General features: G+C 42.9%; 1 protein-coding gene across 4 annotated transcripts in view; it reads right to left on the bottom strand.

The window, feature by feature from the left end:
• Nucleotides 1–23,387, bottom strand: part of MCU (mitochondrial calcium uniporter) — a 78,825-nt gene that overhangs the window by 25,567 nt on the left and 29,871 nt on the right. Inside the window, exon 1 of one of the 4 annotated variants that reach the window (XM_072339840.1) lies at nt 16,003–16,160. The exons of 2 other annotated variants lie outside the window; for them this stretch is intronic. In XM_072339840.1, the coding sequence (XP_072195941.1) occupies nt 16,003–16,074 (72 nt within the window). In that variant the 5' untranslated portion in view covers nt 16,075–16,160. Of the gene's footprint in view, nt 1–16,002; nt 16,161–23,387 lie in introns of those variants that run through there. One more of the 4 variants, XM_072339838.1, reaches the window with a different exon arrangement.

Genomic DNA, 23,387 nt, shown 5'->3' with positions numbered 1-23,387 from the left:
CCCACACGTGAGGCTTACCCCCTCAGTGGGGTGCCAGACCTCCCTACGTGCCCCACACTTCCTAGAACTGCATTTAAATGCAATCTTACCCTATTCCCCTCTTCCCCTGACCAAGATGAGGCTTCAGCTCCCTGTGTAACTAGGAGATAATTTTAACTCTGTCACTAGATTGATTTCACTGGCACTTAACTGCACTATTAAGCAAATCATTAGCTCACATGTGGCATCTTTACCATCTGACAGAGCAATGCCCATTATAGCAGGGGGGAGGGGGAATTCCAGAGACAAACAACACCCATCTTTAGATAACACCAGCATGCAGCACAGCTGGTAACACACTACATGGGGAGCCCCACACCTTGTCACTACCAACAGAGACAAGCTAAGCAGTGTGACTTTAGCCCACCCTGCTTGGGAAGCCTCCTCCCAAGGTTACCCGTGAATGATAACACAACAGCTAAGTGCTGTGCTGGTAATTTCAGCATTACTTTACATAACAGCTGAAACAGCCAATAGAAGACTTTCTGTATTTCTTCTTCAACTGTGCACAGATCTCCTCCTTTTTATTTTGTATAACCCTGAAGCTTAGGACTTGCCTGTGACACCTCCTAGTAAGCAGTACTAAAGCACATCAGCCTCAGGTTGGAAACAGCACTTCATGTGCTTGCTTACTCCATCAGCACATCCACCTTAAAGCAGTCTAAATCAAGCAAACACCAAGTTAGGGCACTGCCTAACAAGTTCTAAGTTCTACAAAGGGAATGTTTTTCTTCCCCTTCCACCTTAGAGGATCTTAAAGATAGTGTTAAATAGGATAGTAAGTAAACTGCAAGAACTCATTTAACTAGTCATCATGTCCAAATTCATTCCCACAGTAACAAAAAGTTATAAGCAGGTATGTGCAAAACACCTATTTACTCCTCCTCAAAATCCGTGTACCAGCACTACTTGGCCTCTGTGTCACCGTACTTCTGTGCTTCAGCAGGAGGCTCAGCTGAACACTGGCCAAGGCCCAGTCACACAGCTACATTAGCAGCTATCTCCCTGCTGTGCCCCCAGGCCATTAAGGAGTCCCTCCTCAGTGCAGGATTGAAAAGCAGTTACCAAGTCAAGGTTTCATAGCAATGGATTTACAGCCTTGACAGCTGGCATTTCACAGTCTCACCCCTGAGTGGAAAGCACACCAACAACTCTGGAGCTATGACCCTCCTCCCTCCATCAGATCCTACTCATGCCACCCAGCTTCCCCAGAATTCATGTCTACTTCACCCAGTTTCAAATTTCATCTAGTTACTTGATTTGACCTCAGTAGATACCATTGCAATCCAGTTCTAATACAACACACAAAGATTACATAACTGTGTAACTGAAATTTCCCCTCTGATAGTGGACACAAAAAGAACTGAGTGCATCTGTTAGAGCATACATATGTCTGTCACCAATCAGTAGGATATTTCATTTGGTCCTTGAAAACAGAAAGAAAAAGCAAAGAGTTTGCTCATAGTGAAGGTTGAGATAAGAGTGAGAGTTGAGCTAGCATCAGTGTTTGCTCCTCATAGAAAATACATTTCAGGTACTAAAGCACCTGGGGACAAGATGGGTCTTATGGAGACTAAGCAAACACATTCCCTCTCCTGTACATGACAGGAATCACTAAAGCTCCCACATAATGAATTTCAGATATATAATTCTTTATATATATGTATATGAGAGCACTTTTTTTACCACACTGCAAGAGAAGAATCCCAGGTCTCTTGCTATAAGCCCTATATTTTTTTGTTTGTTTGTTTTTTTCCTCCCCACAATAGCAGAATCTACAGCCCCAAGCTACGAGCAGCCAGCTCACCTGGCACCACTGAGAACCAAGTAAGATTCCAGATGGACTTTTAAAGGTCTCCTTTCTTGACTTGGCTTTAAATACAACTGACTGCAAGAGCTGTGCTGAGCATTACAGAAGCTATTTGCTGTAATGTCAGCTAAGCCACTACCGGCACTTCACAGGGCATGGGGTTCAAGCACTGCTGTAGGAAGCACTGAGGCCATTGCAGAAGATACCCCGCAGCTGTGGAGCAAACTGCCCAAACAGGAGAAGGCACTCCAAGCCAGCTGGCTGATTTTAAATCTGCTGCCGACAGCACTTAAGATTTGTACTGTGGGCATCATTACAACATTTTGCAGCAGTGGGAGCGTCTCAAGCCTCCGCCACCATCATTTCCACAGCCATCATCTGATAACAGTTTTAATAGCCATCAACAAGAAGATGAATAGCAAATTCATCAGCTATTACAGACAGTACTATTTAAGCAGGGACATGCTTTAGTGGGCACAGCAGTGATGGACTGACAGTTGGACTACAGGATCTTAGTGGCCTTTTCCAACCTTAACAATTCTACATCCATGCCACTTACATTAAAACAACTTTGTAGAGCTTTATACAATCCCAAAGCAACTTTTTTGTTGTTGTTTGTGAAGCAAGAATTAGGGGATTTGGGTCTCCCCATAAGGTTATAAACATTAATGCACCAAGAACAACTCCAAGGATGAGACAAAGGAATAATTTACTACCACCTCACATTCTTTGAAGCATTGCAGCTATGCCTTTTTGTTCTTTTGACCTTCAAGAACACTATTCAGCATAGCAAATGTAGTTTGCAACTACAAGTCATACATACATACAGGACAAGATTTTATTCAAGCAGCTCACACACTTTTTTTTAAAGACAACTCCAACAAGCAAGAAGGGTTTCTGAACAAACAACTTTGCAGGGCAAACCTAAAATACAAGTGATGCATGGTTGGGCTATGTAACATATTAGTCAGCCCTATGCCCAACATGTGCAGCTGTTTCATCAGCTGCCACCAGCCATCTAGCCCTTCTTGGGTACAAGGGGCTGTTCTGGCTGTTTGCCATCAGCAAGATAATCTTCCACTTCCAGACTTCCATCGCCTGCAGGTGTAACACGCTGTCATCAGTACAGCACATCACCAAAACTCTGCCTTGGGCCAGGGCTCAGGCAGTCACAATGAACACCTTCTGCAGGTGTCCTTGCTTTTTGTCATTCCACATTTCATTGCTCTTCATTACCGTGCAGGGAAAACTGCATCTCTGTTCTCCTACTGCAGTACAGCCTAGAAAAATATTTTACTGAACTGTGCAATCTTCATTAGCTTCTTGGCTCATGGACAGAGGGAAAGAAGTTATCTTCATGAGAGCCAGTGATATCTGAGAATATTTAACGTAGTTAAAATATTACTGGCACAGAAGCAACAAAAAAATTAAAACGTGTCAGTGTTTGGCCAAAGTTAATACAATCCTTGAAAAAGTACTTTCTAAGCAAATTTATCCCCAAGATCACAGCATTCATACATCAATTTGGTTAATCACAAAATTATTTCTAATGACTTGCCAAAAGATTAAAGAAAAAATACAACAGAGACTACCCAACATTTCTCTGAATGTATCCATGTGTACTCTTCATCCCCTGGAGTAAGTGCCTGCATAAGAAACCATTTCACTTCACAAGCGGCCACCGCTTTCATCTACAACCATCTGTTTGCACAACTCCTAAAACTACTCATTAGGTTCTTCAAAAATCTAAGATTCCAGAGAGAAGAGACCCAAAAGGAGGAATTTGGGTAAATAACAAGTACAAGGTACACATCCTGTTCTAGGTGGGTTTAGTTCTGGGCATAGCACTCCTTACAGAACAGTCTGTTTGGTTGTGGGAAAAGAGCTGGAGGAGACAATTGCTGTGCTAGGCAGGTACAAACTCTTAAAAACAGTCCTACTCCCAAAAGCACAGTACAGAGTTTCTGGTATTATATAGCTTTATAGTAGCCAAGAGCAGATGAATCATTAGGATAAGATTAGGATAAGATTAAAAGAAATTGGTTTTCTAACACTGCCAATGGCAAAAAAAAAAGGTTTGTGAAAGATAAAACTTGAGGTCCTCAAGTAGGTTCCTCTTAGTTTGCTCTCCCCTCAAATAGATGCTATCATTTTGATGCATCAATGGATTTTAGATGACTGCAATCCCACAATTCACATCTTAGAGAAATTACCTTCCAACTCTGTCTGGGATTTGTTCAAATATTACATGGGCCGAAGAAAGAATAAATCTGATTTAACTATTGAAAACAGAGGTCATTTATCTCACAATGCAAGAACAGAGACAATAGGCTATGAATAATGCAGAAGAGTTAAGACAAAGTATTCAGTTCAGTCTATCATCTGAAGCGGATATAAAATTGTTGATTAAATTGGAGAGCAAAAGCTGTTCAACCCAATTACAGAAGAAAATATTTTAGAGCAATTTTTCTGTTAAACATTTTAAATTGATCTACAAGTCAGCATTTCACCCAAGGACATGAGGGAAGGGCAGCAAACCCGCCCTTGTATTACAAAAAGGCAAATGCTAAGCAATGTTTAGAGCAAAGACTTCTAGAAGAACATGCACCTTTGCAAAGGCAGAGCCTGGAAGGGTGCAGAAGGTGAGGAAAGAATAAGCATCCAAGCGCTACAAGGAGTATCTTTTGGCCCATGTATGCTCAATTAGTTGTGTGGTTTTTTTGTTTTGTTTTTTTTCCCCAGATAGCACCAACTTTACATGTTTTAGTTTTGTCTTCTTAAACAGTTCCACAGCTGTGTCTCTGAAATATTTGTTGATCTATCACGTTAGGATAGCTCCATTTCACTTGGCTATTCAACTTCAATTTGAAAAATAAATAAGACATACCTTAGGAAATTGTTTTTCATTTTAAATCTACCTTACAGTATGTGATTAGTTTTTTTACATGTGTATTTTCTGAGATAGTAAATGAAATGCTGTACTTGGAGCAATGATTACTGTCCATATCAGTGTACCCGAGTGTGGGCAAACTAGTCACAGGACATAAGCATTGCTTCAAGAAAATAATACAAGCAAAAACTGCAAATACGTTTACAACTGGTTATTTAATAGGAGTTCTCCTACTTACTGACTTGTGCTTTTGTCTAAGGTAAAGATTTTTGGAATTACTTGGTCACGTCCCAGAGCTGTCTTATATTACAGTGCAGCTCAACCAGCCATGAAGCTTATGTAAGGAGGTTTTGCCAGGCTTGATTAAATCCAGAAACATTTGGTTTTTTGCTTTGTTAAAACTGAATGCAACAACTAACCTCTCTGCTCTTTTTAATCTTCAGCCGATGAGCATCAATTGCTGCTTCCAACTCCCATGCTGAAGCTTTTTTCCCTTCCCTTCTCAGCTTTCCAGATAGACTTGTTTTCTTTATATTGTAGTGAAGGTAACTGAGTTCATTTAGACTGAAGCCTCTGCATTATCCAGATCACATTTGCTGATTTAAGTGTTGGAGCTTAAAAGGAAAGATATGGTTCAGAACTAGTAATTAGAAGCATTTTTGCTGAAGCCAAGTTTAGCTTTAGTGAACATGCTTCTGCTCCTGCCCCATCTCAAATAAAGGCTGACAGTAACTACAGAGATGCACATCAGTGTAGGTAATTTCATTACAAGTATCTAAAACCTTGAAAGTACCATAGGTTTAGCACAGGCAGCACAAGAAGTCCCTTTTGTTGGCTAGAGCACTTGCTGATACAAGTGAGGTCTTATCTTTCTAAAAGTTCTGTTCATTTCCCTCAAAAGCCCTGAGAAATACCTCAGAGTTCAAATGACAGTCAATGTTTTTCCAGATTTGTACATGCCAAATACTCTGAAATAAATTGTGTGGAAATAACACTGATCATAACTGGCTTAAGTGATTTACCTTGGCATTATAAGGTGGAAATTCTGTTTTGGTACCTATTAAGTTCCCTGGAGCCACTGAACAGTGCACTGTTAAATGGAGTGGGCAAATGCTGGCTAAGTGATCTGCGATGCCTGATCTCCAGGCTCTAATTTTGTTTTAACAGCCAGAATAGGAGATTGGGGCAAGAAAGTATTGGGAACGATACCAGTTTTAATCAAGTTTCTTTAAACCATCAGTTGCTTTTGTAACTTCCAAAAGAAATACAGGTTAGATATCTAACTTCCATAGAAACTGAAGAAGAAAAATGAGCATAAGTAAGCCTATTTGCCTTGCAGGTGCCTGAATTTCTGCAAGTGAGGCCCCATACAATTTTTTCCCCCTAAGGTTTAAACTATTTCCTGTAAAACTGCACACATACACACACACCCCAGTATATTGCTCCCTCCAACCTCAAAAAAGAAAGCAGAGATACAGAGCCAGGAAAGCGCTCTTGCAGAAGGGTATGCACACCCATAGAGTGCCTGCATTTCCTGCTGCCAGGAGAGAACACACATTTCACATCACATAGGCAGTTCTGACGTTTACAGACTAGAAAGTCATCTTAAAGATGAGATATAATCCTTCCTAACAGCTGGCATTCAAAAAGCAGCTCCTTTGAAACCTTAACATTTCAAAGCTTAAGAGAATATAGTAATAGATATGGCCCATTTCGTGTTATTTTTTTTTTTTCCCCTACTTGCTACCCTCCCCAATGTTAATAAGCCGACATACTTCAGCGGACACTTTACACCTTCTAACTCGCAGTTCAAACACAGTGACTCGTAATTGAAGTCACTCATGAAGTCAGCCAATGATTATACTTCCAGAGCAATGTAGAATGTTATTATAACTAAATCAATATTAAATGTAGCAGCTGCCCCATTCATGCGCTGCTCACAGAAAGCTGCATGTCACTGCACATGCCCAGTACATTCTCTTTCTGATAGCTTTCAGCCGTACTTGGAACTGGTCAATAAACACAGAGCAGGGAACCCCAGTAACACCGCTTCTGTGATTTCCTTCTGCTAGCAAAGGCTGACAGCAACCAGCAGTTTTACCTGATCTCTACCTGCCATCTCTCCAGCACCAGAACACAATGAGGTGTGGGCAGGAGAAGCCCAAAGGCAAGCACCTCCTTTTTGCCTCAGGATTTGGAGCAAGGCCTTTCCTGGAGTGTGACTCGTCACTCATATTTCTTTCCTGTCAAATGCCTGCAAGCCATTCTCGTTTTGACAAGGACAGGCAGTACACAAGGGGAAGTTTCCCCGCCTCTCAAAGCCTTTGCTGCACACACAGCACCAAGATGAGCGAGGACAAAGTGGAGCAGCAGGTCACACTGGCTGATACCACCAGCAGCTTTGTCGCCTGGAGATCTAGTCCAAAACACCCAAACAGAGCTTCTGCTGTGCTTACAGCACCAGAGCATGAGATGCCTGTGCTTGCTCACCCAGACAGCTCTGATCTACCACTACAACTACACAAATCATCTGCCTTCCTCCCAACTTGGCTCTGAACTGAAAAACCCATTAAAATAGTTTCAATTTCTAGTAAAAAACTTCCCTTTGAAAAGCACTACTGCAGTTACAGTGATCAACGGGTATAAACAGACATCGGAGTGAAGGAATTGCAAAACACAAGCTGGCAAGCAAACCAGGCTTAGCATTTTTCAAACTATTAGTTGACTAACAATTATGCTAAGGACTGAACCTCACATCCATTTTTATTTCAGCTTTGGGCAGTCTTAAAGACACAGACTAGCTTCATGAATAGGGATACTGCTCACAGCCAGTCCACAGCTTGTCATAGAATCATAGAATGGCCTGGGTTGAAAAGGACCATAATGATCATATAGTTTCAATCCCCCCGCCATATGCAGGGCCACCAACCACCAGTCCAGGCTACCCAGAGCAGCTCCTCCCAACCGACCTATGAGGGAAACTGCACATGACCGGCCTCCACCCTGACACAGAACCATTAATCAAAACCCTTTGGCTGTGTCCAGCCAGCCAATTCCTAGTCCATAGTACAGTCCATCTTTCAAATCCACACTTCTACAATTCAGAGAGAAGGATGTGGTGAGGGACCACATCAAAGGCTTTGCAGAAGTCCAGGTAGATGACATCCATTGTCCTTACACCAAAAGGGCAAAGATCCCCATAACCACAGAGATGTGTCATGGCTCCATGTGCTCCATTCACAGTGCAAGTGTCTCTTACAGCATAGACTGAATAAACCCTGCAGCATGAAAGTTCAGGTATTCATCTGACAAGACTCCTTCCTTCAGGTACGAACCATGAACAAGCAGTAATGTATTCATGTATTCATATTTAATCACAGGTGTCTTCCAGCTTGGAAACTGCTATGCAACAGGAAAAAATAATAAAAATCAAATATAGCCTTAGACTATCCACAAGACTCAAAGCACTGTATGCGAGTCCCCTGCAGTGAACCCTGCCTTGCATTTATTTCCTGAATCAAGCCAACCCTGTCAACAGGTAGGCAATGTCTGTATTCTTTCAAGAACATAGTTTGCCCAAGGAAACACAGTCAAGTAGTGTGACGTTAACAGCAGAATTCCATTCTGAAGATGCCTTCCAATCCCAGCTCAACCCATGAGCTCCAGCTCTGCGTATGTCCTTCAGCCCTGATGGACAACTCTACTCACCTAAGGCCAACTCTGTTCAACTGATGAATTTGTATAAGCAGCCAAAGGCAAAAGTGATTTTTACCTCTCTCTGCCCAGACAATAGTCAAGCAGAGTTGGAAATTCATTTAAAACCTATCCTTTACAATTCCCCCAAAACAAAGGTCTCTGTGTGCTGCCTGGGATGCGAAGGAATCCCCCAGTTACTGCTAGTGCAGCACGAAGCCAAGTACAACCAGTAAGGACATTTTCCACAGCCATGTTGAACCAAGCAAAGAATCACTATGTGAGCTCTGCATAAATACATCTATCACAGCACAACTTCCATGTTCCACGTTGCCTTCTTATCACCCGCCCATGACTGTGCTCTCGCATTCCCCTGGGCATCATTTGCAGCTGGGAAATGAGAAATTCTTCTTCACCCCTGCTGAGATCGGGACCTGACATTTTCTTTCTAAACAGAAACTAAGGCTAGTATTAGCAGAAGCTTAATCTTATTAAGTACTGTATCACTTGTCAGCAGGTCTTTGTTTGCATCTATCCTCGTCCCTCCATGAAAATCACAAAGTGTGGCTGAAATTGGCAGCTGAAACTTCAGTAACCTAAAATTGAATAAAGCTAAGAAGTAAAATCCCCAATATTACATTAAGAGTTCTGCTCTCCATGAAGCGAGGATATTGGTTTTTCAGATTGATTGTCTTGTTTTACTTCCATAAAAGCTCAGTGGTACCTTACAGCCCACACACAACACAGTCAAGCGACAAGGTCAGACCTCAGCTATCTCAAAAATCACTGTATTACTGAACGACAAAAACATTCATTTCAATAAAAGCTTCACTATGAATTTGGGGGCTTTAACTCTTTCTGGAGTCAACACATCAGCCATCTACAGATACACACAGAAAAGCTAGTTTTTCTCATCAACTCCAACATCACCCTGTAATAAGCCCAAGTTTGTCAACTCATTTGTCTTGTTCTCCACAAATTTCCTGTGAGCATCTACCAGAGCTTTTCTCAGGCAGGCCTGTGAATGATGCAACATACAGTTGAAATGAGATATGCATTAAACAGAACGGCCCTGGAGAAGCAACTCCTTGAGCTGCCCCCTCCAACTCCAGGCTTGTAGTTATACAAGATTAACAAACTCTTCCCTTTTTCTCCCCAGCCCACTTCCCTGCTGTTGTGCAGGAAAAGCAAACAATGTCATCAGAAGGAAACAAAATCCCATTAACTGAAATCACTACTATGTTCCTACACAAGAGACAAGCCTTGCCACCTCACAGCCACCTCCCAAGGCAAATCTCAATCTCAAACAGAGTGTTTTACAATCGCTGTAAAAAAAAACCTTCACATCTTAGCCTTTGCCCCAGGAAGAGTATGAAGTAGGATTTAGTACTGATCTAGTACTTGATCTATTGATTGGAAGCCCTGCCTGAGGCAAGGGGCTGGAACATGACGACCCTTGAGGTTTCTTTCAACCCAAGCCATTCTATGATTTAGAAGACTCCTGAATCTGCTGGCAGCTACATGATATAACTCTTCATTCATACCTACTTGATTCTCTCTGCCAGTGTGCACGAAGCTACCCATGATCATAAAACTCTGAAAGACAGGCAGCTAAGAATTAACCAGAACCTTGCATTGAGGCATGGGTAGTCAAATAATATTACTACATTCTTTACTTTACAGGTTAGCTTGAAACATTACCCAGTAGACATGCCTCAAATCATTGCAGATTCTTCCATCCTCTGTAAAACAGGGTAGAGGTTTGTCTCTATTGTGAAAGCAGCCAAAGCCTTTTGTACTATGACTACTTATCCACAAAACCAAGTGTAACCAGTCTGTGTGAGGGTTACTCATGCCCCAGTTGCCAATCCAGATCTAGTACTCCAATCTTTGTTTCACACCAATGGCTGCAAGATTTACTGAATACATTCTCTACTTTAGCAAATACTCACTTTAAAAACATTAACTTGAAGCCCTGTGCTAGAGAGTAAGGACCACAGCACATATTTCACATCCCTCCAGCCTTCTTGTCTTACAGACAAATAATCCCTTCGCACATTGTCCTGGTTCTAATTTCCAGGTAGCTGCAGCATGGCAATCCTTGCACCACAGCAAAGCTGCTTCAGCTACAAGGCTCAGCCCCTAAAAACTGCTCACACAGTTCAGCTTACATGAGGAGTTCCACTTGGGGGAAAAGAGAATGCAAGCAGGACAGATGCCCCCAGCTGATCAGTTTGGGATTCTGCTTTTGGAAGCCAAAGCTCTAGATGTTTTAAGGTCTCATATCCATGCTATGCTTAAACTAAGACAAGAATGCTTTCCAGTAGTCCTCACAGGGGCTCGTAGGATAAGCCAAGGGCATGTTTTTTCTTCCTTGTTTCCTCTTTCAGATCCTTCCAGTGCTTTCTAGCACTGTAAAAACCAAACAAGTAAATAAAGTTTGATGAAATCCTGCCTGAAACACCAATGCACAGAAACTTCTGGCTTCCAGCCTCTTGTCCAGCGCAGACTACTCAGCAAAGACTTCTACAAAGTTTTCCTTTGAAAACAAAGGAGTTCATCAATTATTACACTGTTTTACCAGCAACATGTGCAATGCCTGCCAGGGTATAAGGCCTGTTTTTGGGTTCACTCAGTATTGACTGAAGCAGAACACCTTCCATATGTATTGTGCATGAAAGTAAGGTTAAAATAAAGCTGCCATTTTCTGGGCAGCAAAGCAGAAAGAATCAATTCACGCTCCCTCCCTGCCCTTCTGATCCCATCTCAGGAACTCTAAGTACCATAAGCTTTCAGAACATGTTTGGAAAGCATTTATTTGGAAAATACAGCTCATGAGAGCCCTTAAAACAAGACCTTTCTTGGATTTCTAGCTGCAGAGAACCTGGTGATGGATTTCTCACTTCTGCTAGCACTAGAGAAGCAATGCTATGCAACCACACTTGGTATACTTGTGTGCAACTACAGCAATGGTTTATCACGGAACTTCACAAGGCTTCAAAACTAAGACTCAGCTTCTACACGTGTGAGGCAAGCAACCTCACCACACTCAGCCTGCCTCCTTCATCAGAAACAGTTGTGGTTATGCTTCACATCATTCCTTCAGTTTGTACTTCTGACCCTAGGAAGACACTCAGGAGATGACCCAAAGCTGCAGAGATGATGCACATGGTAGACCCCTTGCTTGGTATCTCACAGCTCAGCAGGCTTGTTCCACCTTAATGCAGAGAGCAACCCACACGTAGTCTTGTATTTGAGGGAAAACCATGAAGCAAATGGGGAAAGAATAACTACTGAGGGATTTTACCACACCTCACAACCAAGAACATCTGGCCATAGCATGTAGAAATACTTGACATACCTTATTGCAAGGAATATACTAAAAGCGTACAGCAACTCATGCGTACACATTGCAAGTCTCTATGCACACACCTATATCAGCAACCACACCTGTCCACCTGACAGCACAAAGTTCCCCTTGTTTCCTTGAAGCTGAGCATTCATAGTGTTTTTCTGTTTGTTTTCCCCACCAAGAGGCTGGCAGTGTAGGTAACTTCCACTGTTCTCATTCTGACCTTATGCTAGACCAGATGTATTGATGTACCGTGGATTTTTTTGTTTTGTATAGCAGTGCCTTCCCTTAAGGCCAGTGCAACTCTACAATGGTATTAGTAGTTTAAACAGGAGCCATCAAGAGCAGAGTCTGAATACTACAGGGCTTGGCAGAGTCACCAGGTCCTGGGCTGGTACTCACAGCACCTGAAATATCACACACAAACTGAACCCATCTGCTCATGTCCTACTCGGACATGAAGGTCAGTCTGAAACAGTCTCACACCAATTACCACATTTCTAGAGGCATTTTCCAACGCAGGCTGAGTACTTAACATCTCCAGTCTCCACCATATAACATCAATAACCACAAGACAAGCTGAGATAGTAATTTTAAAATGTAGGTGGGCAACAGTCTCATTAACAGCATCAATTTTTCTTCTGTATTGTCTAAAGATCCAAACATTTGTGTCACTTTGAAAAGCAAGATGAGGAAAAAAAAAAGTCTCTCTTCTGGGAAAGCTCTACATGTAATAACTGCTTTAAGCAGCCAGGTCACACACCAGTGTCCTCATCTCAGAACAACGGCTGGGTGGTGTAAGGAATACAAAGGGATTTTCACTTCACATGCACCACGTGGGAAGCAAGTGTTCATGATTAAATCCCAGCTCCAGAGGCCCCCCACCAGCATAACGCACAGTCTGAGACAAGCGCTCTCACACCCCATTGTTTCTACATTTGCTGATTGAACCAAACGCCAAGACCATCTGTTTCAGTTTCTTATCATCTATGATTTTCCCCTTTGAAAAAAGGAAAGCTACTCTCTAGAAGCAGGCTTTCTAGTACAAATGTTGCTACACCAACAGCAGCGTTTCCCACAGCATGCTTTAAAAAGCAGCTGCAATCCCCTCTCTTTCCATTATTTAGAAGTGATCTCGCTTTAGATACAAAGGGCACTCCAGAGAACCTGAGATGGGGAATGAAGTTATAGCTTGCAGGCAGTACAACCTTGCCAAGGGAAAGCCAAGGTTGCTTTCTCAGGAGCTGCCCATGCTCACTGCTGCTTGTTGTGCGGAGCATGCTGCGTAGGCGGGAGACGGGAGATACCCTTGCTGGATGATGCAGCGTTCCTTGCATGCTAAGAGGGAAAAGGGGGGGGCAGAGTGGTGCACTGTGAGGAATCCCAGCTCCCCTGGCAACAAAAAGCCTTTGCAGAACACATTTCAATACAGCTTATTAAAAAAAAAAATGGCTTTGGAATTCAGTTCAGCTGAAACTCCACCTCTTCCTTCCCCCTCTAAGCACAGCTAGCATTCCCGGCTTTGGGGAATTACCCTGGCTGCAGGGAAACCCCGCTTTGAGCATGAGAAACAGGAGGCAATTCTGCAGTCTCATCAACACACTGCTGCATGCTCTAAGGGATTTCCCCAGGTGCTTTGAGATCAGAACCTGATCCGTGCCTGGCATTTAAGGGGATATGCAGCCACAGGAACATATGGAGGTAAGAGAACGGATCAGAGCATTTTTGTCATCCATTACCCCAGTTCTTTGAGTACACTGAAGCATGCAATCCCAGCAAAGATATTGACACATTTTTACACTTCTGCCTCATCAATTTTCTGTTGAGAAATTATTTTACCTCAGAGGAAATTAAAACACTTCTTGCAGAAATGCAGAAGAAATAACAAAAAAGCAAAGGATTTTGTTAGAATAGCATACAGAGGAGACAGGGTTAGAAAAGCAGTTAAGCAATATGAGACTGCACCAAACTACCCACCCAAAATGATGCCGGAAGCCTTTACACAACAGTTTGCATATTTTATCTGCCTCTCTATATATGCATCCATAACACGAACTAAAAACTATTAACCCTTCAAGTTGTTCTGCATTTGTGCATCCTGATGAAGACAGCCATTTTTCAGGGACTTTAGCTAACCAGCCAGCTTATGTACCACAAGGCTTTGCATAATTAACAACAAACTGCCATAAAGAACAAAGGGCAATCCCCAGCAACTTGAACACTGACACTTCCCCCAGAAGCCCGCTTTTCCAATAGGAAAACTGAGCAAACAGCGCATCTCCCACAGCTGCAGCTGCACCAGCCATCTGACTGCTGGAGCCTGCTGCCAAGACCTGGACACAGCAGCCATGCACCAGTCAGGGCTCAGCTCTGGGGAGGACAAGGCACTGTGAGTCCTTGGGATCACATCCATCACTGGTTTCCTGTGCAGCTTGCTGCTCACTCAGCATTATGACTTTTAACTATGTTGTATTGTTAATTGATGTTTATTGATAAGTATCCGTTTCAACTAGAGATGCTAACTATGCAATTAGATAAGGGCTTGTGTTTGCAAAATAACTTCAGTTTTTCAGCAAATGAACTGAGAATTGAAGACTTTCCCCCCCTGCGCAACATCCACCTTTGGATGTTTTCTCAAGCAGATGATTAATATTCATTAGTATCAGGAGAGTGGTTCCACTTCTTAAGCAGAAGGGAATTCCCCAATACCCAACCTTGCTCACTTCATGACACAAGGCAGCAGTATTTGCTGCAGAAATTCCCTGAGGCTGCAGGAAGGAGCCTGGGTGCTGGCACAGAAGCCAAACAGCTCTGCATCTCAGCAAGCTATGTTCATGAAGACAGCTGGGACAGGGAATATGAGCCGTCCAAGGGCAGAAAGCAGAGAACACAACTCATCATCCATATACCTGCCCTGGCAGAACTCTACAGGAAGGGTGAACTCAGATCTTGAATGAAGTTGCAGCACCAGCCATTGAGGCTGTGTGTTAGCTCAGTGAACACAGCTGGAAAAGTGAGCTGTCTGCATTCAGTGCCCACAACACACCCGGGAGCCTTCCAGCACCTCACCCAACCAAGTCCAGGTGACTGCGCTTAAGGTATGAAGGTAGATATTTCCTACCTTGTCAGGTAGGAAAAACCCTCCAGTTTTATCACTTGCTGCACAACTTGCATAAGAGGATCAAGAAGAGATGAACATGAAGACCCACACAGAATCCACGCACAGCAAGTACGGTCCGTGAAGTCACTCTCTTCCAAAAAAGGTACCTGCATAAACCTGTAAGATCCTCCCATCTGCAGTACTCACTGCCCCATCCCCAAGGTCTGCATCTCATTTAACTAATGCACACTTCTCAGACTACAAGCGCCGATACTGTATATCAAGCAGTTACCACCATTAAAGGTTACCTATTCCCCCCCCATGCAAAACAGGGAAAAATGCAGGCAATTAAACTGTTATGGCCCAATTGCTCACACAAAGCTTTTAACCAGCCAAATATTAAACTATCTCTTCACAATGATGCTTGTGCTTGGGAGATGAAGAGAGAAGATCTCAGAAGGAAAAGCTGCAGACAAAGCATGCTGAGCATATAATGTTTTACAATGCACTTGTTGGTTGTTGCTAGCTTATTAGGTTCAAGCTTATTATGTTTTATATATTTATCCAATATCCTGTTATATACTTTGTTTTATGAAAACCATGGGAAAACCAAAGACAGACACTGAAAAATGGATGTCAACCAAGTTAAGGATACTACATATGCAAAAAAATACATTGGGAAACAGGGCAGAAAAAGCAAAATATTTCCAACCATTCTTCACAAGAATGTATATGTCCATTCTGACAGTTATGTTTCCAGTAACAAGAGTGGAAAATGGACATTCACAGTATCAGAGATTAAGATGACTGCATATGCTCCATAATTAGCTCATTTCTGTCTATAATACTTTTAGAAATCAGGGGGAAAGTAAACATGCTCCTTTCCCCCTCGCTCTCCTACCATTTCTCCAAAGGCAGCAGCCTTCAGATCATTGCGTAGCTGAGAACACACACAGCAAAACACTTCATCTATGCCAGAGTGATATTAATAGCTTGAAAACGCAGGGAAAGCCTCACGTATTTTAGCCTTATGGTTGCACACCAGGCAGCAAACGTCTCTGAGCAGCATTATACATTAACTCCTCCTAGCTCTGCTTACACCAGTCTTCCATACTCACGAGTGACTGCCGAGCATTAGAGACAGTCCAGCACTGGGCACAGATAAGCCTGCTGCTCCCTTGTGTCTCCATTTCACTCCCATTTTGCTATCAGCAAGCCGTGCTTTTCACTTGAGGTGGAAGGGCTTGTAAGTACATACCAAAATAAGCTCACATTCACATAGCAACCAGCAGTGTGGAAGTTCTAGTGAGACTGCTCCCTGTGCAGCCTATGAATGAAAACAGCCCTTCTCTTCATTGCTCGACTAATCTGAGCATCCCAGGCCTCAAATTAGATGTTTCAGTTTACAGATGCATGAAAATGGGGGAAATACAAGCTACGGTAGTTCAGGAAGTTAATAAAATGTATTCTTCCTCATTCCTACACAAACATTTGTGAAGCAGAAATTGCTTTTTAATAATCACTTGACTGACTTGAATAATTTAGGAAACATAGAATACTTATGCCAGTGTGGAACCTCGACCACCACCACTCCCCATGGCTCAAACACAGCCAGGAGCCTCAAGCAGGTGCTTCTTATTAACCATTCTCTTCCACCCCAACAGTGCCTTCTCCACAAAAACAACACTGCATCTTCCATCCCATCTCAGGAGAGAGGAAGACATGATCACCATTCCCAGCACACAGCACTCTTGCACTAATAGTCTCCGAATCTGACCATTACGTGCCACTGCTTTCAGCTGCTATTTCTCCCAACGCAAAACCTTTCAGACAAGGGCTCAGTGACACCTATACTACCTGAGAATGTATTGGCAGAGTATTGAGCTGTTGGTGCCACTGGAGAAGGATTTCAAACACACCACAGGGCTGAAAAGGACAGACAGTGTATTTGGACATCCCACAGGTTTTTGAGTTCATGTTTCTTGCTTGACTCCAAACACTGAGCGGGTAGAAAAAAACACCCCCTCTTTGCTCCCGTCTTTCTATTTTTACATCATATGACTATCAAGCTTTGCTGTACCAGAAACCCCTTGCACTGTTTCATTATCTCATCATGGCATCTATGTTTCAGATAAGAAGCAGTCTCTAAATATATCTTACTCCCTGCTGCGAGGCTTAACTAAACTCGGGTCCTTCACATCAGGCAGAAGACACAGAGAAGCACTGCTTCCATTAAAGCTACTTTTTTTCCCTCAAATAAAAATATACAGTAGATACTCTCCACTTAAAGCGTGATGCTTTCTTCTCCAAATAGGCAGTTTCTTTGACACCGAAAGATGCTAAGCGGAGTCCTAGCACTGCTTGCTGAGCAATATTCAAGACCCCAGACCACACACTGCTAGCTGCTGGGAAACAGAGAAAGCATCACTACTGCAAAAGCCACCCCGGGTTAGTTTCCAGCAAAGCCTGCTTTGTCTCCAGGTGTTAGAGGAACAGAAACAGAAGCAATACTCTAAGTCATTCCACTAATCCAAGGCAGCGTTACCTTTTCCAGAAGGTATCTAAAACACCATATGAACACCATCACAGGAAGAGAGCACAAAGAATTCAGGTATTTATTTGATCAACTCTAAGTAGAGACATTTTTAGGGCTGCATTTACTGAAGCAATTATATTTAAATCCCACCTGGTCATCCTGTAGCTTTTATACACCTCTTCTGCTCTCATGGAAAGCAGTTTCCAAACAGATGCTCCCATGGCAGGCCAGCAGCCTCATGAAGAAGGGCTACAGCACCCAGAAGGAAACAGAGCAGGTGTCCCCACGCAGCAGCAGTTCCATCACCTGTCCACACAAGTCAGTCACACACACACAAGGAGAATGTTGCTGTCTTTAAAAAAAATCCCTACAGAAGGCATTGGCCAAAGGTCAGGTAGTAAGGGTAGACAAGGAACAAAACTTTGTGCTGTACCCGAGGATTATAATCCAACAGACATTCTGTAAGTGCTTAGGTAACAACTACCACCCTGAGTGCCACTGTTCTTTCCACCAATCCAAGCCAGCTATAGCTCTGATGAAGCATTTTCTTCAGTACGCAGCTCGCTTAAAAAAGAAACCCACAAGGAACACAAGTTTACTCCTTTTTTTTTCTCCCCTTCTCCCTTCACGTGGTATTTCTAGTCTCTTTTTATTATGGCTCTAAATGGAATATCTAACATAGAAAAATATTCCAACCAACGGCAATGAAAAAAAACAGCATCCTGAGACACAGATAAAATGGAAGAACAGATGCATGGATTTCTCGGGAAACATTTACAAAAGAAATCTGTCCAAATATATCTCCACTTGGGCAAGTATTCTAGGCAATTAAGCCTTCTTGTTCACAAGACATAAGCTAAGTTATGAATAGACAATAGTGCTGTAAAGCTTGATTGAATAACTGCTCACATCCATCATTACAGACAGTACCTTTTGAAGGATGCTTTTCAATTTGACTTTCCAACTAACACATACACCAAACCTGATGCACTTCATGTGAAATAATGCCAGCTACACTGAGCTGTGTTGCATGGGCACATTAAGTGAAATAGCTATCAATGCCTCACAAATCCCCTCACAAAACCTTTACTACAGGGGGCTACTAATGTCTAAGTTCAGTATTAATCATACGCTATAAGAAAGTAAATCAACCTGGAGAACCCCACAGCACTCCTCAAATGAGATTTGGCTTTCACTCAGATGGCCTCTCAGATGCAGTTAGGAGATAATATGCTCAAGAGAGGGGGGAAAATAAATAAATAAATAAGAAATAGAAGAAATAGATAAAGAAATAAAATTCACAGCTGTAGTATCTCAGCACAGCCCAATTTAAAGAATCAGCCCTAGAGAAAAATGACAGCACTCAGCAGCTTCCCCCTTGCACACATTCCCAGCCATACATGCCATGCCGCATGATCCTTCTAGGAAGGGGCACCACGTTCACCCCGTGTGCTCTGGATGACTTGCACATGCACTGGCAGCACTTTCCATTAGATCTGCTTGGAAAGCGTGTCAAGCATCTGCTGCTTGCAGGCTGTGCCAACCTCACGCAGGCTGTGCCAGCACACTTCCCACCAGCGTCCGCCCAGCTCCCCCTGGACCCTCCCACCCCACACAGCTCGGGGTGGGTGCGCAGCACACCAAGGGTACGAGCAGCAGCCTCTGAGCTACTCAGGGAGAACAGGAAGCAGGAATGTACTCTGTATGTCCCTGGTGCGGGTGTATGAACAGCTTTCAGCAGCATACATGATGGACGCTGTACGTTCACATTAAGGCTATCTCTTCTCAATTCCCTCCATCTTGTGATACCCAAGTGATGACTTCCAATTATCTTTTCTTGCATTTATGTAGGGCAACCTCACAACACAACATGACCCCATTATGTTGGCTCCTGCATAGTAAGCATCTTAAAGACACAGATTTTAAGGCATTCCTTCCAGCTTACACAGCAACGTTAGCTTTCAGTGGTAAAGTGGTAAAGCAGTCTTCAGTCCCTGTGCTAACGCAAAGACCACATGAAAGTAAACCAGCATAAGAACGATTCTTGTGCCACCTACAAGTTTCCCAGTCCCACAGTTCCCACAGACCAGAGCCACACTGCAGCCACCAGCAGCCTGGCAGAGCCCCAGTGCACTGCAGCAGCCTTCTCTTCCCTCCCACCAAGAGAAAGCTTTCACTTTTTGGGGTTGCTAAAACAGAAGTATTCAGAGCCAATGGATCTCTGCAAAGCTTGAGAAGGTGGCCTTGAATTCAGTAGAGATGCACTTCTACTCTGGAAAACACCACGCCTTCCCAAAGCCTATCTAAATATATGGAAAATAATGACACACTCTGTGCAACTGTGCCCCAGAGCCAAGGAATTTTACACTGCTCCTATTGCGGGCTGGTGCATTGGGTTTCTTTGGCAATACCCATTATGCACAGTTGAGTCTGCCAGCAAGAATCTAGCCATACTTCCATTGGTTACATTCAAAATCTGAGTGAAAAAATGGAAATTCATTTGGGCAACGTTACCATGAACAGCTGGGAAGCAAGATCTGATGCCAGGGTTGCTATGCTAAGCACCAAATAGAGCTGAAGTCACACTCCGCTCTAAAGAATTTGTTCCCTATTCATGGCGATCAGCCTCACTCTTTCCCATTTCAAGAGCTGAAGGAATTGCTTGATGCTGGGAAAAAATAAATAAATAAATTAAATAGTGATGCTTTTCTTTTTTGAGCTAATGAATTTGAAAAGTGCTTGATTGCATTATTAACATCTGCAATCACACACCATTCAGTGCCTTCAGCTTCCATCTGACATAAACAGGTTAAACAAGTTTTGCAAACCTGGGTTTCCATGCTCCCACACTACCCACAGTACCCCAAACAGTAACACAAGTAAGCACTTCGCACAGGATCTGCTACGCTGCAGATGGGAAAACAGCATCAGGCCAAGCAAAGGTTGTGGTTTCTTTTGCTGTACTCTACGCTTCCTTCCACCACTGAAGGAATGTGAGGATCCAAATCCTCTCAGGTATGTATTACATATAGCACTGCCATGTATACGCACAAACTGCAAAGCACATTGCAGACCTCAGTTTGCTTCTGGACAACATCTAGCTTTGCACAAGCAACAACACTTCCTCCGGTTTGCTTTCTCAGACTGATCTCTCTCATGGTCTCACATTACGAGGCAGTATCAGCAAAATAGCAGGTTTTTTCATTAAGGCTTAGAAAGTCATCCAAGTTCTCTCCACATTACCTCCTTTGGCTCCCCGGCGGCTCTGAGGAATGCTAGAAGCCTTTTCCCATTTGTCTCCTCCCATAGTAAGTGGGACAAGCTACCAGATCCACCACATATCACATTCTGGGCTGCACAGAATGAAAGACCCTGTTCCTAGGAGTGTACAGTTCCAGTACAGCTTTATGAATAGCATGTGTTTGTTCATTCCAAATACACCCAACAAAACTCCAGGTAAGCTGCTTTGGTTATCCACGTGAAAGAAGACACACACAAATCAGGTGACAAGCAGCATTAGTGCTGTCCTAACCCACTGTGGCTTTGCTGGAGGAGAATTTTGTTGTACTTGAATAACTTTGACTGAAGCCAAATAGAAAATTAACATTTTAAAAGACACTTTTCCTTACCTGATTGGTGAACTCAAGGGTTTAAAGGAATAGACCACAAGTAACAAAACTTAAAATGAAACATTTGGAAACAGTACAAAGATTTCACTTGGCATTTGGAATTCTGAAAGGTTACTCTCACTGTGAAGTTGTTGCTGCTGTAAGACGGAAATAGAAAACAGAGCCGGATTACGCATTTTCTTCAATAAATAATGCAAAACGCCTATGCAGCTTTGTGAAGGAAGATTCAAGCCCAGGTCACTTAGGCAAGCATCCCATCTACTACAGATACAACACAGAAACCGCTCTTCCAACCACCAGCTGTACTTGCTTCACAGAATTGAGCCCCAGTAAATCTCCACTTTGCCTTAGTTTCATTATTATCTGTGGCTACAATTAATGACATGCAAGAAGAACTTACAAAACACCGTACTGTGTAAGTCATTACAGAACAAAAAAAAATGATAGCATATGTTTTGGAAAGCAGGGCACATGAATTTCACCCGTTAGCAGAACTGACTGCATCTTGGTTTTTACTACGCCCAGCTTAATGCACCTACAGCTGAAAAGAAAACCTTCACCCAGTAATAAAGCTGCAGAGCATTAACATTTTTTGGCTGTAGGAAAAGAAAGTGAAAGATGTTTTTCAGGGAAGAGGAAATGGCATGCATCTGAAGGATCTGTGAGCAAGTCACATGTGAAAATACATCTGCTGCTGCTTCATGTTTGCTCCTGCATATCCTCAGGGAGGGAAAGAAGATTACTGCAGGATATTTTCATGAGCTAAATATTAGTCAGCATAAGTATTTAACAGTTCTCAAATATGAAATCAATAGCTCCATCTTTGTTCAAAGTTGCATTAGCCTTGCATTGCTGTCAGGCACACAGGCAGAAACCACAGCAAGCACTTGACAGTCTCTACCAAATAGCCAGAAAGGACTCCTGCCACAGGGGCACTGATGGGCAGCACGAGCCAACAGCAAGACTAGACAAGTCAGACACTGCTTTTTATTGTCATCCTCCCCTGTATTAGCTAGGTTTTACGCACTGAGCATTTTCTTACTCCTCCACCTAGGAGGAACAGCCAAAACAGATTAGGAACACTTCCAACACTGCAACTTTGGTGACCAAAAGCTTCTTTCTAGGTGCCCTCGAGTCACCCACAGCTAAGAACACATGCACAAAGGTGGTCTTAGCAGAGCGTATAGCATACCAAACACTCCCTCCATGGTTCTGCATGCAACAGCTTTATAAGAGTAGTACAGGATGGGAGATCTTTGCCAAGTTACTGGCAATGTGGATGTGCAAAGTAATTCTCAATTACACGTTAGCAATCTTGTTGTCATTAAGCTGACAATCACAACACTCATTTTTTCTAATAGGACTTGAGACTGGGAGAAAAATAAGAAAAGTGAATGCTAGTTGAGATAGCTCAAGGTAGAACTCAAGTCCCCACTTTTTGAAAACTATTTCTTTATAACTTCATTTGTTCCAAATGGTAGCACACAACCCAAAACAAAAACATACCCCCTATTCCTCTTGGATTTCAGTGGTTTTGCATCACTTTCAGGTGGTCTCAGTACCTGACTAACCCGCATTTTCAATATAGTCCAGAATCATAGAATCATTTGAGTTGGAAGGGATGCTCAAAGACCATCTGGTCCAACTCCCCTGCAATGAACAGGGACACCTACAGCTCCATCAAGTGTTCAGAGTCCTGAGCCTACCAGCCTGACCTTGGGTGTCTCCAGGGATGGGGCACCATGGCCTCTCAGGGCAGCCTGGGCCAGTGCCTCACCATGTTTACTGCACAGCTGATTTATCACAACCGGACACTGCACCAAATGTTAGACTCAGCTGCACTCGTCACACAGCACACAGTTTGACAACCAGTTTCCTAACCACAAATTCTGAGAACAAGAGACAAAACTGATACACTGAAGGCATTTCTACAATCTGTCTATTTTTCTCATAGTGTGCAGCCCTGCAAGTGAACTAAATACAGCACAGGCTGTTTGCTACACAGCTACACGTCACAACAGCTCTTCAGTAGAACTCTCAATATACTAACGCTTGCTCCCCAGCAACCTACATCACAACTCAAGGTTTTCAGGGTACAGTTTGTTACTTCATCTACCCACTGTAATCAGGGCCTCAGTGGTAAATTGTAAACCAACATCGCCATTTGTTTATATGAACAGGGAGTACCCTTGTACATAACCTGTTGACCAAAGCTAAATATTTCTGTTCCTACAGCATTTCCTTGCATTTCATGATAGATAACCCCCACCAATAGCTGGGAACACGTTTCCAGGGATTAGAAAGCTATCTTGGATTTTAGAAAGCAAACCAAAATTGG

This window comes from Excalfactoria chinensis, chromosome 6 (genome assembly GCF_039878825.1).
Source record: "Excalfactoria chinensis isolate bCotChi1 chromosome 6, bCotChi1.hap2, whole genome shotgun sequence".
Lineage (NCBI taxonomy): Eukaryota > Metazoa > Chordata > Aves > Galliformes > Phasianidae > Excalfactoria > Excalfactoria chinensis.
This window is presented reverse-complemented; position numbering and strand designations above follow the sequence as displayed.